At 40.2% G+C, this 19,146-nt stretch overlaps 1 protein-coding gene across 1 annotated transcript in view; it reads left to right on the forward strand.

The window, feature by feature from the left end:
• The window catches only part of PCCA (propionyl-CoA carboxylase subunit alpha), a 394,113-nt gene that overhangs the window by 51,000 nt on the left and 323,967 nt on the right, over positions 1-19,146 (forward strand). Inside the window, exon 6 of the mRNA XM_084616704.1 lies at positions 3,155-3,208. Coding sequence (XP_084472830.1) covers positions 3,155-3,208 — 54 coding nt within the window. The remainder of the gene's footprint in view (positions 1-3,154; positions 3,209-19,146) is intronic.

A 19,146-nucleotide genomic window follows, 5' to 3' on the forward strand; every position in this document is an offset into this window, starting at 1 on the left:
TTTTGATCTGAGGACACATTGCTTTCGTCCCTGCTGAAAAAGCAGAGCACATTATCCCATTGATCACTAGCAGTGCTAGGAACATGAGAGGTGGTAGAACTTTTAATGGTAGACACTAGAACTACTGTTAACATCTTATGCTAAAACAATTTTTGGGAGGGAATAGGTGGGGCGGGTGGTTTAAAGAGGAAGAGAAAGGGTGTGGTTGAGGATACATGTTGAGATATCTGTAGTAGGAGAAGTGTGGCAAAAAAAGAAACAAAAAAGATCATAGAATATCAGGGTTGGAAGGGACCTCAGATGGTCATCTAGTCCAGCCCTCTGCTCAAAGCAGGACCAATCCCCAACTAAATCATCCCAGCCAGGGCTTTGTCAAGCCTGACCTTAAAAACCTTAAAGGAAGGAGATTCCACCACCTCCCTAAGTAACGCATTCCATTGCCTCTGTCACTAGGTTGCCTCCCTCATTCAGTAAGGGGCCCACGCTTTCCTTGACTTTCTTCTTGTTGCTAACATACCTGAAGAAACCCTTCTTGTTACTCGTAACACCTCTTGCTAGCTGCAACTGCAAGTGTGATTTGGCCTTCCCAATTTCACTCCTGCATGCCTGAGCAATATTTTTATACTCCTCCCTGGTCATTTGTCCAATCATCCACTTCTTCTAAGCTGCTTCTTTGTGTTTAAGATCAGCAAGGATTTCACAGTTAAGCCAAGCTGGTCACCTGCCATACTTATTATTCTTTCTACACATCGGGATGGTTTGTTCCTGTAACCTCAATAAGGATTCTTTAAAATACAGCCAGCTCTCCTGGACTCCTTTCCCCCTCATGTTGTTCTCCCAGGGGATCCTGTCCATCAGTTCCCTGATGCTTTTCAAGGTCTGCTTTTCTGAAGTCCAGGGTCCATATTCTGCTGAGCTCCTTTCTTCCTTGTGTCAGGATCCTGAACTCGACAATCTCATGGTCACTGCCTCCCCAGTTCCCATCCCTTACTTTTACTTCCCCTACTAATTCTTCCTAGTTTGTGAGCAGCATGTCAAGAAGAGCTCTGCCCCTAGTTGGTTTCTCCAGGACTTGCACCAGGAAATTGTCCCCTACACTTTCCAAGAACTTCTTGGATTGTCTGTGCACCGCTGTATTGATCTCACAGCAGATATCAGGATGATTGAAGTCTCCCATGAGAACCAGGGTCTGCGAGCTAGTAACTTCCGTTAGTTGCCAGAAGAAAGCCTCGTCCACCTCATCCCCCTGGTCTGGTGGTCTATAGCAGACTCCCACCACGACACCACCCTTGTTGCTCACACTTCTAAACTTAATCCAGAGACTCTCAGGTTTTTCTGCAGTTTCATACCGGAGCTCTGAGCAGTCATACTGCTCTTTTACATACAATGCAACTCCTCTACCTTTTCTGCCCTGCCTGTCCTTCATGAACAGTTTATATCCATCCATCCATGACAGTACTCCAGTCATGTGAGTTATCCCACCAAGTCTCTGTTATTCTAATCACATCATAATTCCTTGACTGTGCCAGGACTTCCAGTTCTCCCTGCTTGTTTCCCAGGCTTCTTGCATTTGTGTATAGGCACTTAAGATGACTCGCTGATCGTTCCACTTTCTCAGTATGAGACAGGAGCCCTCCCCTCTTACGCTCTCCTGTTTGTGCTTCCTCCCGGTATCCCACTTCCCCACTTACTTCAGGGCTTTGGTCTCCTTCCCCTGGTGAACCTAGTTTAAAGCTCTCCTCACTAGGTTAGCCAGCCTGCTTGCGAAGATGCTCTTCCCTCTCTTCGTTAGGCAGAGCCCGTCTCTGCTTAGCACTCCTCCTTCTTGGAACACCATCCTGTGGTCAAATAATCCAAAGCCTTCTCTCTGACACCACCTGCATAGCCATTGGTTGACTTCCACGATTCTCTATCCGGGCCTTTTCCTTCACAGGGAGGATGGACGAGAACACCACTTGCGCCTCAAACTCCTTTGTCCTTCTTCCCAGAGCCACGTAGTCTGCAGTGATCCACTCAAGGTCATTCTTGGCAGTATCATTGGTGCCCACATGGAGAAATTGGAAGGGGTAGCAATCCGAGGGCTTGATGAGTCTCGGCAGTCTCTCCATCACATTGTGAATCCTAGCTCCTGGCAAGCAGCAGACTTCTTGGTTTTCCCAGTTGGGGCTGCAGATAGATGACTCAGTCCCCCTGAGGAGGGAGTCCCCGACCACCACCACCTGCCTCCTTCTCTTGGGAGCGGTAGTCGTGGAACCCTCATCCCTAGGACAGTACATCTCATGCCTTCCAATCGGCGGAGTCTCCTTCTGCACCCTTCCCGCAGATGTATCATCTAGTCCACTCTCCGCATTAGTACCTGTGGAGAGAACATGAAAATGGTTGCTTATCTGTATCTGCATTGCTGGTACATGGATGCTCTCCTTTCTTCTTCTGGAGGTCACATGCTGCCAAACTTCTTCACCGTCCTTCTGTACCCACTGCGCAGCCTGCTCTGAATCTTCAGAATGTTGTGTCCGGAGAAGCATATCCTGATGTCCGTCCAGGAAATCTTCAATTTCTCTGGTGCAACGCAGGGTCAATACTTGTTTCTCCAGACCTTGAACCTTCTCTTCCAATATGGAGACCAGCTTGCACTTTGTACAGACAAAGTTGCTTCTGTCCTGTGGAAGAAAGACAGACAAACATGGCACATCCTATGGAGGTAACAGCTGAACACTCCCCATTCATATTACCTTCCTTTTAAGAGCTTCTTCAGGTGCTGTAGTAACTACTCAGAGAAGCCTGCAAGATGAAAGCCTAAGTGGGCTCTCCTCTCTTAGCATCTCCACTGTTCACCGCTCAGCTGGTTCGCAGCTGACTGGCTTTTTATTCTCTGATCATATCTGTGCCTCTGGAGACAGTGCCTCCCTTCTGTCAAAGACAAGACGTGCTGCCTCCAGAAAAGCCAGTTCAGACAATGCATGTTAACAGATGTGATTTAGGAGACCCAAATCACTTAACCTATGCTGAGGACAATCAATCTTGAAATGTTGAACTAATTTAAATAATTGGTGAGACACTGTCTCACCTTGACATGTCCAACTGTCTGTGTATTGATTTCTAGTCTTTGAAACCTGACAAATTTTAAAACTCACCTTGGTTTTTATTTTCAAAGGTCCACCCAGGATATGGATTTCTTTCAGAAAACAAAGAATTTGCCAGGCGTCTGGTAAGGTGTTTTTTGTTTTTGTTTTGTTTTTCGTTCATGAATCTTTTGCAAAGCACTGGCATGGGAAGGTGTCATAAATGCAGTACATTAATTGGGAACCAGTGTCTTAGAAGACTGAGAACATTGTTGCAGCATATTTAGAGATTAAACTGCACATATTCCAGAACAGCACTCTAACATGAAGAGATGGATTGTGATTGAACATACCTGAAATATCAAAATATCAATTCATAGAACACTTAAAGGTTATATTAAAATAAAGGGATTCTGTCCCTGGGGGAGGGGGGCATTTTAATGGTATGTCTGGATTTTTGTGTTCTGAGAAGAGGATGGTGAGGATGTTGAAAGGATTTTCCCATTATAAATTTTATAATATTACTGAAAAGTAAACATTTTCACATGTAATTAACTATGTTTTTATAATACAAAAGCTGACTGAATTTATTAAATTTATTTTAATGATTGAACCAAGGACTTAGTTCTGCCAATACTTTTATTAGGACTATTCAGTTGCATAAGAGTTTTTATGATTGGGCCTAGAATGAAAGAGCCAAATTCACGGTGAGGAGCTTGATTCTGCATCCACTGAAGACAATGGTAAATCCCACATTGTTTCTAGTGGTGTAGGATCTGGTAATTTAGTTTTATTATAGTCTGCTTCTCAACTTTCAGTAGAAAATTGTTCTTGTCTCCTTGGACCCAGAGAGTCATTAGAGCCAATGGGCAGAAGCTTCACTGTTCTTTACAAGGAATTCCTGTCTCAGACTTGACAAATTCACTACCCCTAATACACCACTCATAATTATTATTGGACGCATGTACATGTAATATGTCAGGAATAATGTAACTATACTTAAAACTATGCCTTAAGGTCTTGTCGGGAAAGTGAGTTATCGGCAATCATGTGTCTCTTTGCTGGCCAATTCAAGCAGGAGGGAGTTGACGCTCCTCTCTGCCTAGCTGTTTATGTAATGTTGCAATGGTAGACAATTGAGCAATACAACACAGAAAAGTCAGTGGAAAACCATCAGACAAACTATATACATTAAAACCATTTGGAGGTGAAAAGGGAACATTATAACAGTCAGGGGATTTCCCTGCTTAGGAATAAAGACAAAAGACCGCTGCAGTATATCCGGGGAGAAGGACACTGCATCCATTCACTGAGGAGACATCTTGTTGAGCGGAGGTTTTTCATGAAAAATTGGATCCTGGTTCCTGAGAAACCAGCCAACTTTGCAACAGACTGAACCTTTGGAGAGAGAACCTATTTTATTAGACAGGAAAGATAACTATTAATAAATGTAAGCCCTAGTTCACATTTTATTATTTTGTTTTATATTTTAACCATTTCTTTCCTTCACTCTCTCGTTTTTAGTGGAGTTTGTTCTTTTGTAAATAAACCTACTTTTGTATTATAACTGCTGATAAGTGCTGTGCATTATACAGGAGTGGTAACCTCAGGTAAAACTGGTAAACAGGGGTACCATGTTCCTTTGGGAGTCGAGGTTTGGGAATTTCTGAGAGTAGCCAGTCTCAAGGGGCTGCATATCACAGGAGAACACTTCAAGGGACTTTGGGGAGTGGGGTGCACCTATTGTTAATCTGCAAGGCAAAAGCAAGCTGGCATAGCCCAGAGGAAAGTGCTTGAGAGGCTCACAAGCTGGTGGTGTTAGGGACCTAACCCCAGCTATCACAGGCAAGACTCCCTCTTGCTGGAGGCAGGAAGTAACAAGGTGACTCTCAGTCCTGGGTACCCTGAGAACCATCACATCTCCAACCATGTAACTTGATTACGTTTTAATTGAAAAGTGTGATTTGTTTAAAGCTCACATATTTTAAGTAGTAAGGAATATTTGTTACCATTTTGAAATAAGTAATTAAGAGTATTTGTACCCTATTATTCATGTTTGAAGCATGAGTGTAAGGAAAATACAAGAATGGAGAAAAGTGTTGTGACATTACAGAGGATATTGGTAAATAGTCCTTGGTTTCCCTTGTCTTACCTGGTCTGTGCTCATTTTGTTCAGGATTCCAGCTGTAAGGTGGGGGAGGGAAAGGGCGGGGCTTAGTTGCCCTGGGTATCCAGCTTTAATGGATGCCATCCCGCCAGTAAGAAAACTTTAGTTGTAAGTGGAATACAGAACCCTTGCTATCTTTAATCACCATGCTGCAAAAAGCAGACAAATAAACAAGAGCCCAGATTCTGCATGATGCTATATGCATCCTGAAAGTTGCTGAGCATCATAGAATCATAGAATATCAGGGTTGGAAGGGACCTCAGGAGGTCATCTAGTCCAACCCCCTGCTCAAAGCAGGACCAATCCCCAATTAAATCATCCCAGCCAGGGCTTTGTCAAGCCTGACCTTAAAAACTTCTAAGGAAGGAGATTCCACCGCCTCCCTAGGTAGCGCATTCCAGTGTTTCACCACCCTCCTAGTGAAAAAGTTTTTCCTAATATCCAACCTAAATCTCCCCCACTGCAACTTGAGACCATTACTCCTTGTTCTGTCATCTGCTACCACTGAGAACAGTCTAGATCCATCCTCTTTGGAACCCCCTTTCAGGTAGTTGAAAGCAGCTATCAAATCCCCCCTTATTGTTCTCTTCCGTAGACTAAACATTGCCAGTTCCCTCAGCCTCTCCTCATAAGTCATGTGTTCCAGTCCCCTAATCATTTTTGTTGCCCTCCGCTGGACTCTTTCCAATTTTTCCACATTCTTCTTGTTTTATATAAACTAAAGTTGGAAGGAGTTGTGTCTACTTGGTACCTTCCTGGTTTGCCCCCCAGATCTGGTAAAACATCTTAAGTTTTAACTTTGTACAGCTAGCAGTTTGTCCATTCTAATTGCTCTGACTGTGTGAAGAACAGTATGTTGGCCAGAGCTCAAAATGACTCCTTTTACTCATTTTGTTTTTAACTGTAAGTGAATTCTGTTCCCACTGGATTACTCTAGTATGATAGCTAGTTTTAGTTAGCAATTTCCTTAAAAATATAAAAAGAAACAAAAGTATTTGCTCATGTTGTATAACTATTATGTTGTATATTTTGCTGTCAAACTTTGAAATTTGATAGTCATTATCCCAAACTGGGCACATTTCCTAGTAATCTGGTGGTTATTTGGTGGTGTGGATTACACTCTGGGTGACAATCTGGAACATTCTTTGGGCAGAACTAAGTAGAACGAAACAAAAGGGATTTCCCTCCCCCTCAGAATATCTGCCGATTCTCATTTGTATCTGTGAGATAAAATGTCTAGAAGTGTATTCAGATCTGGCTGGTGCGATAAATTTAAAATATTTTTTAAATTGTTTTTCACAAATTTGCTCACTCTGTTATATAAAACCAGAATACAATTTATAATGCTTTAAATTAATGTTTACTTTTTAAAAATGCTCTACATAAAAGTTGCATTTAAGGCCCAGTCCTGCTCCCATTGGGTGCAGAATCATGCTCTCAGAGAACTACTTAATGTAATGATTCCTTGTCTTTCTTACTGACCATTATTGGTATTTCTCATCCATATATTTAGGCTGGAAACTGAAGGCTCATACATTTCTCTTCATTCCGATCTATCACAACTGTCATGAATTAATGCTAGGGCTGTCAATTAATCGCAGTTAATGCCTGCGATTAACTGAAAACAAAAATAACACATTATTTTTTTTAATGGTATTAATCATATGACTCTGGGCGGGGAGGGAGGCATTAGCTGCAGAGGGACCTAACTGTGTCAGAACAGGTGTAAAAAGAAAAGGAGTACTTGTGGCACCTCAGAGACCAATATGCCTCCAGAGGGTGGGAAGAGGAGAGAAAAGGAAGTGGCTTCCACCCTGGCTCCAGTAGAAATATAGGGATCCTGCTCTACCATACCCCATTGCCCCCGTACAGCTCCTCGCTCCGGGTAGTGGGGAGGGGGTCCCCCATGGAGAACAGGGGCCTGGCGAGCTCAGCCTCCCTGCACCAGCCTCTCCTCCCCGCCACATGCTGAGTCCCTGAGGTAAAACCCACCCTCCCTTGCAAACAACTGAAGGGAGCCCACCTAGCTCAGTAAAAGGAGGTGAGCCTGGTGAGCCCAGTACCAGAAACCACTCTTCTAGCAGCTACAAGACACTTCCTCGTCCTGCACCAGACATGGCTTGCTTCACCACTCCTCCCCTCCCCATTCTTCCTGCCCATCCTCATAGTCACCCCTGTCCTCTTGGACTCTCCTCCTGCACAAGTCATTGCTTGCTAATGCTCCCTGAACACTGAATGCAGACTTCTAAGATGAAACTGCCTTCCTCTTTGGACAGGAGGTGCATCTGGTGAGCTCAGAAACCCAGCTCAACAGGAGCAGCATCAAGAATTCACCTTTCTCCTGCACAACACCCCTCCCATCTCCAGAATACTGACTTTCTGAGATTAAAAAAATCTTATCCCTTCAATAATCCAAGACTCCTCTGGAGACGCATACATAATAAAGGCTAACCCAGCTGCAGCAGGGGAAAAAAAGCCTCTTGTACAATTCACTCTCCCACTGAATGCTAAAATCCTGAGGTGAAATTTTTCCATATCCGCGACAAGGACTGAGTGGATTTGCAGGCTCTAAAGTTTTATATTATTTTATTTTTGAGTGAGTTATATTAAAAGAAAAAAAATTCTACCTTTGTAAGTTCAACTTTCATAATAAAGAGCTTGCATAACAGTAGTTGTACGAGGTGAATTGAAATACTATTTTTTGTTTTTTGAAGTGCAAATATTTGTAATAAAATATATAGTGAACAGTGTACACTTTGTATTCTGTATTGTAACTGAAATCAATATATTTGAAAATAGAAAACATCAAAAATATTTAAATGGTACTCTATTGTTTAACAGTGTGATTAAAACCGCAATAAATCGTGATTAATTTTTTTAATCTCACGAGTAATCACGATTACTCTTTTTAGTCGCTTGGCAGCCCTAATTAATACACAGTAGCATGGGTTGGGTTTTTTTATTTTGGGGTTTTTCTTTTTTTTGCTCTCATTGGTTGCTCTTCATACTTTAAAGTAATGATAAAATACATTTATGCCCTGATGCAGCCATGTACATCAGAAGCTATTCCACGCAGTTCCACAAAGGTAAAAAGGAAATATACTAAATATTATAAAGTCTCTGTTCTGTCTATAAGAGCAATAATGAGCTGAAAGCAGAGCTTTGTCTTTAATTAACACATGGAAGGTCAGTTCGCATGTAATCCTATTGTGTGTGATTTGAACAAAAACATGTCGTCTTGGTCATTATTGCTGAAATGCTTCATGGAAAAACACACACTGACAAACAGTTCTACTAAAGGAAAGTAATCTGCAATGGTTTTAACGCGCTGATCAAATAATCTGTTTGCCAAATTATTTTCCCTTTTTTCCCTGCTTGGTTTCTCTTGTTCCCTTTAGCAAATAAATGAAATGCAAGAGCATATGCACAGTCGGGATTTTAAAAAAATCCTGTGAGTTTTGACAAAGTATCTTTTGAAAAGTGAAATTTACTTGCACCTAAAAATCTGAGGTGGTGTTTGAAAGGATCCTATCAAAGCCCGTTTCTAAGAGTCCACTCAGTCACCTCTCTAGGTTTATCCATTCCATTTTCCTCTGGTGACTTAGAAATGTAGTGGACCATTTTTTTTTCTGTATTGAAGTGAGGCTCTATTGTGGATTTCATAATCCAAATTTAAGGTCAATGTCTCAGATATTAAGACTTTTTTTTTTTAAATGTTTTATGATCTTGTAATTTTAAATAAACCAGTGAGGTAAATAACACTGAAGTTTGACGTACACTGGATACTTAAATTCTATTTTAATAAACTGATAAAATGTACATCATCAAGCAAGTGTGTTGGGTACCTGAGAACCCTATTTTACATTCTAATGTTTCACAGGTTTGAGATTTCCAGCCTATAACTCTGTTAATGCCTTATGTAGAGAGAATGATTTATTAACTGAGGCTACTTAATTCAATGCACAAATAAGTCATTACTTGTAAATGCAATTATAAGCATAAATTACGAGTAATCAACTTGAGTTTTGCTGGTGGAATAATTGAATAACATCCTGTATTGACAGAAATCTAAAGATGGAGTTGTCAAATTTCATTTCCTAATAAAAATAGATTTTGAATATGTTTTACTGTATGTCATGGAAAAGATTTTCAAAGGCATAAATGACAGCTAGGAGTCTAATTTCAGTAAAGGTAAATGAGTTAGGTGCCCAACAACTATTTATGCCCTTGAAATCTGTCTCTGTGTTGTAGAAGGAGTGGTTGTGACCCCCGATGTTTAGGTCGCGTAACACTTCCAGTATAAAATAGAAAGTGTTCTTCTGATCTTTTTGAGAAGCTGTAACATCTGCATTGTTTGCAACAAGCCTTTGAAATCTGGCCAGGGGAATGCTCTGTGGCTAGAGAGATTTCTTCTTGACCCATGGATCAGTTATTAATTTTTTAAAAATAGCCATTTCTCTTTCCTTGCTGACATTTGTCAGGAAAATTTTGGCAGCATGCCAAAGTAATAACTGATCGAAAACAGTCTAATGAGCCAGGACCACACAGTAGCACCACCATCCTATACACTGCACTGGGAATGCCTGGGAGTTACCAGATCAGCTGTAGCAGTGCAGGTGGAGAGAGTTGGGGCAGGCCCATACTTGGAGCATCCCTTTACACCTTGCATGTTGTCCCAGTGGCCCATTCCTCTCTGGGGGCACCACATGAGGCAGGAGTTTCCCCAGCTCCTGGTGGATGGGGGAGAGAACAGGTGACGGGCTGGTCTACTTCAACCACCCTCTAGACTCAGCACCTGGCTCCAGGAGCTCATCCATTCCCTTTCCGGGATTACCAGCCTTCTCCCGTTACCAGCTAATACTTGTTTGTTAGTCCTGAAGCTCAAGTGGCACAAGTTTGAAGATCAGGGTTCAAACCATGATGATGATGCATGATGGGGTAGTGTGTGTTGCACATAATGGTGTCTGTTTTTACCTTTTTAATTAAACTAAACAAAACTAGAAAATCACTATGAAAAAATCTGTTAAAAGAACATTATTTAGATTACAAAGTTAAATGCTTGAAAATTAGGAAATGCTATACTATTTTTTTTCCACTAGAATACTGTTCCATTCAGTGTATGGGAATATATACACCAAAGGGAAGAAATAAGATTGCACATGCAACTTTAAATTTAGCATTTTCTTAATTTTTGAGTGCTTGACTTTGCAACCTAAATAATATGGTTTTAACAGGACTTTTTTGTATGTAATCTACAGTAGTAGACATGGATGAAGATCTTGGTTCCATTCTGATGGTGAGATACAGATCTTCACTTTTGCAGTACTTTGACATTTTCATTAAACCCTTTTTTTTGTTTCTTTAGTGCTCTTCTAGTAATTACTGTACAACATGGCTAAGAAAAGGACAAAGCAGACAGTGCTATTTTTTTAACCTTTGAAGGCTATATTGAGATTCTTGGTGGAATTAAATTTAAAAAAAAACAAAAAAACCCTTAGCAAAATAGCTGAAGAAACAAGATATGTATGGAAGTAACTAATATAAGTCTTGTTTTTCCTGTTACCTCAAACTACTCTAATTCTTTGTGTGGCATTCTGTGTAATAAGAATCTGAAGCCTGTGCCTACAATGAACTCAGTGCAGGTGGACCCATGTCTCCACAGAGCTAACTGCAGAATTCTCACCTTTAAAGTGTAAGCTTTGGTGGTAGGGAGTAGAGACTTCCCTTTGTGTTACAGCACGTCATGTACACTTAATGGCACTGTGTAAATAAGTAGGGGGATTTAATTTTGCTTGAAGGACTCTGTCTTGTTTTGACTCAGTCTTGACAAATTTGTGATATGTGGCGATGAGGGTGCTATCATGCTGGCACAGTCCTAGCGAGACACTGTATGCAGATTTTTCTCAAAGCCTAAAAATGAAAGGAAGGAAAACTGACAACCACTTATTTGCTTTGACCCTTATCTTTCTTTAGTAGTTCTTCAAAATACACTATTTAAGCTTGAAATATAATGGGTTGAAATTAGTTCTATTTTGGGAAATGTTAGGTATGAACTAGGGCTGTCCAGCGATTTAAAAAATTAATCGTGATTAATCATACTGTTAAACAACAATAGAATACCATTTTATTTAAATATTTTTTGATGTTTTCTACGCTTTCAAATATATTGATTTCAATTACAAGACAGAATACAAAGTGTACAGCACTCATTTTATATTTATTTTTGATTTACAAATATTTGCACTTAAAAAACAAAAGAAATAGTATTTTTCAGTTCACCTAATACAAGTACTGTAGTGCAATCTTTGTTATGAAATTTGAACTTAAAAATGTAGGATTATGTACAAAAAAATAACTGCACTCACAAATAAAACAATGTAAAACTTTAGAGCCTACAAGTCCGCTCAGTCCTACTTCTTGTTCAGCCAGTCTAGTTTGTTTACATTTGTGGGAGATAATGTTGCCCGCTTCTTGTTTACAACGTCACCAGAAAGTGAGAACAGGCATTCACATGGCACTGTTGTAGCTGGTGTCGCAAGATCTTTTTCCGTGCCAGATGCACTAAAGAGCCATATGTCCCTTTATGCTTCAACCACCATTCCAGACATGTGTCCATGCTGATGATGGGTTCTGCTCAACAATGATCCAAAGCAGTGTGGACCAACACGTGTTCATTTTCATCATCTGAGTCAGATGCCACCAGCAGAAGTTTTTTTTTTTTTTTTGGGTCTTTCGGGTTCTGTAGTTTCTGCATCAGTGTTGCTCTTTTAAAACTTCTGCAAGCATGCTCCACACCTTGTCCCTCTCAGATTTTGGAAGGCACTTCACATTCTTAAACCTTGGATTGAGTGCTGTAGCTATCTTTAGAAATCTCATGTTGGTACCTTCTTTGTTTTTTGTCAAATCCGCAGTGAGAGTGTTCTTGAAATGAACAAAATGTGCTAGGTTATCATCTGAGACTGCTATAATATGAAATATATGGTAGAATGTGGGTAACACAGAGCAGGAGACATACAAGTCCCCCACACGGAGTTCAGTCACAAATATCATTAACGCATAATTTTTTTTTTAATAATCATCATCAGCATGGAAGCATGTCCTCTGGAATGGTGGCTGAAGAATGAAGGGGCATATGAATGTTTCGCATATCTGGCACATAAATACCTTGCAATGCCTGCTACAAAAGTGCCACGTGAACATCTATTCTCACTTTCAAGTGACATTGTAAATAAGAAGTGGGCAGTGGGTATCTCCCGTAAATGTAAACAAACTTGTTTGGGTGAAGGAGAAGTAGGACTGAGTGGACTTGTAGGCTCTAAAGTTTTACATTTCTTTGTTTTTGAGTACAATTATGTAACAAACAAAAAAACTACACTTGTAAGTTACACTTTCACGATAAAGAGACTGCACTACCCTACTTATATGAGGTGAATTGAAAAATACCGTTTCTTTTGTTTGTTACTTTTACAGTGCGAATATTTGGAATAAAAAATAATATAAAATGAGCAATGTACACCTTGTATTCTGTTTTGTAATTGAAATCAATGTATTTGAAAATGTAGAACATCCAAAAATATTTAATAAATCTCATTTGGTATTCTATTGTTTAGCAGTGTGATTAAAACTGTGATTAATCGCAATTAACTTTTTTGAGTTAATCATGTAAGTTAACTATGATTAATCGACAGCTCTAGTATGACAATGATAAAAGTATGTGGAATAGGCAGATATTTGTGCCATTCACATTTGGGGAGCCCATTGTTTGAAAAAGAGCCTCTGGCACCAGCCCCTGCAGACTCCTTTCTGAGCAAGCCCATTCTTCAAATGGCAAGGAAGACAGGAGGTGTTCACATAGGTTCTTCTCCTAGGCCCTGATCTTATGAGGTGCTGAATGCCTTGGACTGCCATAGAGATCAGTAGTAGATAAGGCTGTTCGGTGTTCATTAGGATTGGATCCCTCGTGAAGCCCATCCCCTGATTAGTGATAAAACAGAGCAGACATTCCTGTTCAGATTTAGCAGGTCCCCAAACCACCCTATGGAAGAGGAAGTATTGAATATACCTCTTTAGGCTTATTTGGATGTAATAAGCCATGTGTTTGGGTTACCTTCATAAACATGCTGAACAAAAAAGTAGCATGCTAAACCTGCTCTCTGACACATGAGTAGCTCTGGTCAAAATACTGACATCAAACCTTAAAATGAGAACAAACTTTTTATTTTCTCTACTGTTTATTTAAAGGGATAGTGTCAGGTGGTTTAGGATCAAGATTTAGATTTTGTAATTCTTCCCCTTGCCCCTCAGTATGTACAAAACTAATTTTTTATGAGGTGTTATGTTTAACTTACAGAATAAATGGGGGGGAAAAAAGAAAATCGTGTTTTGTTTGAGTTTAAACATTCACCTGCAGTATTTGCAACTCAGATGTTGCAGTGCTTTGCCAGTGCATGAGATCCAGAAAGTGAAACTTACTAGTCTTTTTTTTCCATAGGAATGAAATACAAAAAGTAAACAGTGTTTGCTTTTAAATAAGTAGTCAAAAGTAAATTAGAATTGTAAAACTTTTAGTTAAGGTGGTATTGATAAATAGCCTAGGAAATCCATTTTTAAAATACTTTTAACCTGACAGCATCATTTTAAAACATACGCTCTTTTTGGTAACATAATTTAAACATATTCACATTGTTCCGTACTCTGTGGAGCATATTTCAGTCACCCATTTCTACAAGTTTTAGGAAGTAACAGTTGTTTTCATTAACTATCTGCTTAAAAAGTCCTAATAGTAGAGTAGAAAAATGGTGTTAGTCTTTCTCTGGAGGACATTAGAATACATTGGCAAATACCAGTACAATATCAGGGTTCAGTGCTTTAAAGATTGACAAGGGTAAATAGTAATGAATGCCGTTTATACATTTTGTACGATATCTTCCAAAATCCCACGTTTCTGCAAGTAGATTGGGTACACCATTACTTTGACTAGCACTTGCAAATACTTTTTTTCATGTATTCATACATCGAACTTCAAAATTTTCAGGTATGTTTTTTAGAGGCTGTCTGGAAAACTCAGTCTGTTAAATAGATAATCTGTATAGTTGGAAAGAATGGCATGGTTTGTGAAGAAAATGCACACCTTTGTCTTCTGTATATATAACTTGATAATATTTGCTGTGACCCTGTGCTTTGTATGTTTGGTTTTCTTGTTGACCTTGTGCATACAGGACACTTTTCTCCTCTTATGTGACAGAATCTAAATATATTTCATTTACCTTTTATTTACAAAATATATCCTTGTTTTTAAACTCCATATTCTCTTGAAACGTGGTGTCAGCCAAATTCTTCAACCTGTGCGATTCCTGTGGAACCTCTTGATTAAGTAGAAACGATACATTGGTTTAGGATCACCATTTAGTGGTTTTGTCACTATGTATCATGGGACAGCCTGACTTTTTAAATGATTTAACTGTATGTATGGGATAGGAAAAATGTCTTTCTTTAATATGGGTCATGTAATTTTTCCCATGAGGTGCTTTTCAACAGCAGTTCTGGCACATTTAATGAGGTGTGTGGTACTGTAGACGAGTGGATTTGTGGAATTCTGATTTGTAAAATTCATTATTTTTTGACCTGCTGTGTAACCACAATAGTTTTTGTTTTGTTTGTTTTCTCCCCCTCTAGGCTTTCCATAAACCTTTCAGTTGCTTCTGAAATGTTGTTTTCCTTCTTCCCTGCCCTCTTCTTCAAGCCATATTTGGTTTATAGTATAAAATCAAGATTTTTTTCCCTAATTATTTGGAAAATTGCATCTTGTGGTCTACTTGTGTGTGCGGGGGGGGGATTTTGCAAACAAATCACCAGAAAATTTCCTTGTTTGATACTGGTAGTATACTGATACTGATACTGCTCACATTGGCTTGCTCACTTTTTTCAATTATTGATTGGGATGACACAAACAAGCTTGCCTTGTTTACAATAAGCTCCCCATCTGTCCATTCTCTATCTAATACACTTGTTAACTTGTAGTGTTCTGGCATAATTGATATACATTTTTGTACAGTAACTTTGAAACTGTGTGATTATGGGCCTGCTCCTTCTCGTAAACCATTTAAGTCAAAGGCAAAATTCTCATTGACTTCAGTGTAATAGGATTGGGCCTGAAATTTATATTACAAAGATATTTCCATTTCTTTACAGTTTAAAACAGATCATATGCCTTTGAAATAAGAGCTCCTGTTGCCATGTGGATTAATTCATTACACGCAGAGGCAGATGAAATTTCAACTTAGAATTCAACAAAGGCAGTGCCTGCTTATAATTAATAGATACTTGATATTTTTGTTTTTGTTTAGGGCATAGGAGAACTTACACACTATAACAGTAGGTGGGTTTTCTACAAAGTCCATCTCTTAGAACACCGAATGCAGCTTAAGGTGTATGTGCTTGCTTTCTGAAATGTGCATGTGGGCAGAAGTAATTAGATGTTTCTCATGAAAGCTTATGCTCAAATAAATTGGTTAGTCTCTAAGGTGCCACAAGTACTCCTTTTCTTATCACGGTTTAGTTATAGGACTGGATGTTACCTACAAAGTTCTTTAAACACTGTATTGAAGTATGGTGTTTGTGATCTGCTAATTTACTACGTGGAAAATATTCTTTTTGTGTGCCCCAAACTCTTATCCCATTATGTGACTGTCTAGGAAGTTTACTTAGTCTCTCTTATGTGCTATAGTTGCTTTCTAACCATTAATCTTCAAGAACTGGCAAAATAAAGCTGAATAAAATAACATTCATGCTTTCTGCAATAGATGTTTAGTAGTAAACAGTTTTTGTGAAAACTTTTAGCATGCTATTTCTGGTTAGTGTCAGAAGGCTTATTGTTTGAAAGAACGGCATATTATAAAGAATTTGATCTACTGTTACCTCTGCACATAGCTGTCAACACTGAGCTACAAACTTAATACAGTACGTCTTGATGGCAGAAATTTTCGGAAGTGAATGATTAAAGCTCCTAGATGGATAGATTTGTCTAATTGCTACTGCATCTACATAGATCAGTGGTCGGCAACCAATTTGATTGCGGGCTGCGAGACATTTTGCTAACATTGACTGTCTGAAGGCACAGCCCCTTGCAGCTCCCAGTGGCCACGATTTGCCATTTTTTTTTCACGTCACTGAAGGAAGGGCATTATGAAACTCCATGAGGTAACTAGACAGGCCTTGCTGAGAGGTGCAGCCTATGAGTATGTGGCCTACATCTTCTAACTGATCACAGCAACAAAGGGGGGAATTACAAAGGCCCCACTTATAGTCAGCCATACATCTGATCACTCCGCATCTGAGGTGATCTGAGCTTTACCCAACTGTGGCACAGAAGGTCAAAACCAGTGGGTTGGGTTGTTGGATCTGTCATGTGATAGGCATGGCTATAATTGAAGCTTATTCTTGTCGCCTAATATGCCAACTGGAGGAAATACTGAGATTGCTTAGGAGACTTGTCCAAATTGGGTGTCTTGAGTTGAGATGACGGCTCAGTGGATTAAACATATCTTTAAACAGAGGTAGATGTGGCATGTCTTGCACCTTAAGGAGAAGATTCTATGGCATGTTTTGCACCTTAGGAGACTTTTCACCTGAAGTTAGGAGAGCTGTAGTTGGACACGATTGGCAGCCAGGGCAGACTGGTCAGTGTGATGGGTATACAAACCCCACACTGGGACAGAAGGGATTAAAGAACAGAACTGGGCCCAGGTGGCCCCATCCCTTCTGCCCTGCAGAGCATACTCCAATTGGAGGCAGGGTTGAAAAAAGGAGCAACCCAGCTCAGAAGGGGGGAGACTGGGGATGAAGACAAACCTACCTGGAAGGCTCCTGACAAAAGTGTTGGAGAAGTCTCCCTGAGGGAATAGGACTATATGCTGAGACTAGTTGGGACTGATAGTTTGGTTTCTCTTTCTTATCTGGTACCAGAAACTGAGGGAGGAAAGCAGTAGTGGGAAGTGTTCTAGGGAGGGTAACTCAAAAGGGCCGCCGTGGGCTGTTGAGGCTCTTAGAGCCGTGGGTCAGAGCCCGGTGGAATGGGCAGGTCCAGGCTCCCCTACCACTGCGCCCATTATTGGGGGGTGTGCAGTAACTACTAGACCACCCAACCTACCAAGGACTCTATTACAGTCAGTCTCATGGTACCTGTGGTTAGACGCACAGTTTCATTTAGCTGAATGTCTACGAGCCCCATGTGGAAAGAATGGAGCCATACCAGGTAGTGATACTCTGCTACGGAGTAACACAGGGAAAGCTAGCATTTCTTATATTCAGCTAATGTGCAGAGACAAAGTAGGGACCAGATTTCTTGACTGTTGACCCCTGACCTGATCTTGGAGGATCTATAGTTTTGCGTAAAATACAATCTAAGAAAGCTTAAAGAAATAATAATGCTAGTTATTGAAGCTGTAAGAGCAAGTAGAATAACCAAAATCTATGTGTTAAAATAGGCTTAGTATGGGTTTTTGGTATCCAGTATTAAGGGTTTATAGTGTGGCTTAGTAGAACTTGATATTATGTGCTTGATGGAAGATTATGGAAAACATGCTTGACGTAAGGTTATAAACTTTAGCAATATGTATCGTCTGATAGTTTAGCAATGCATTTTCTGACGAGGTGACCACAGAAGAAAAGGTACACCACAAACTTACACAAATTATCTCTAAGTAGGAGGGAAGTTTGGGGTTTGTGCAATATGCTAACTATAGAAATAACCATATTGATGCTATATCATTTATTAAGAAATTAATTGACCCAAATGGCTTACGTCAGTGGTCAGAAGTCTAAGTATAGTCACCTGGAATGCCCAGATGGACATGGTCCAAGGTTTCTTATGGTCACAGAAGGAGACAAATATGGCTATGTATCTGAATGGTTTCATAAAAGGACCCAAAGTCCGTGTAAATGAATCAGGACCAACTCTCTGATGTGCTCCACTGACTGTTCCTTCCATCTTTGTTTCTAATGGTTCTCCATAAGGTTGTAGGTATGCACGGTGTAAAATTATAAGTCTGGACAATACAGGAAATGACTTTACTGTACTTATCTTATTCTTAAATTTGTGTATGTTGATTTTCAGTATCATTTCAGTTATATTTGTCTGTATTAACTAAAGCTCAAAATTTCTGTGTGCTTCACCAATTTCATCATCTTAATTAACTCTAAGTAGCTGCCTGAATATTTGTGACAGGTACACTTTACATTGTAGACTAATCATGTTACAGGTTATTTCTGGTCTTCAACGAGGCCTTGATAAGATGTTCATTGAAAGTCAAGGTGTGGTACAGTGTAACATCTAGATACACAAGCTTTAGGTTGTGGTCCAGCGTGTGTCCATTCAGGAAGATGTTAAGCTGTTTGGTGTGGTATAGATCAGTGGTTCTCAAACGAGGGCTGCCACTTGTTCAGGGAAAGCCCCTGGCGGGCCGGGCAGGTTTGGCTGATTGCGGGTCCCACTGGCTGCGGTTTGCCGCTCCAGCCAATGGGGACTCCGGGAAGCGGTGTGGGCCAAGGGATGTGCTGGCTGCCCTTTCTGCAGCCCCCATTGGTCTGGAGCGGCAAACCGTGGCCATTCAGCACCATGATTGGCCGAACCTGCGGATGCGACAGGTAAACAAACCGGCCCAGTCCGCCAGGGGCTTTTCCTGAACGAGCGGCGGCCCTAGTTTGAGAACCACTGGTATAGATGGAAGTGACTGGAAACTGTCTTTTTAATACGAGGTTTAAGTCTGTATCTTTTACAACAGTGGGCCATCTCTTTTATGTCAGCAATCCAAACTTCTTAGTGGTTGGAATCCTGGTCCTGGACTGCCAGACTAATGTCTAAATCACCTGGCAGGGGTATTAGGAAGGTCATTTGTGAAGCATAAAACTGGCTGCTGA

The sequence above is a fragment of the Lepidochelys olivacea genome, assembly GCF_965140295.1.
Source record: "Lepidochelys olivacea isolate rLepOli2 genome assembly, chromosome: 1".
Taxonomy (NCBI): domain Eukaryota; kingdom Metazoa; phylum Chordata; order Testudines; family Cheloniidae; genus Lepidochelys; species Lepidochelys olivacea.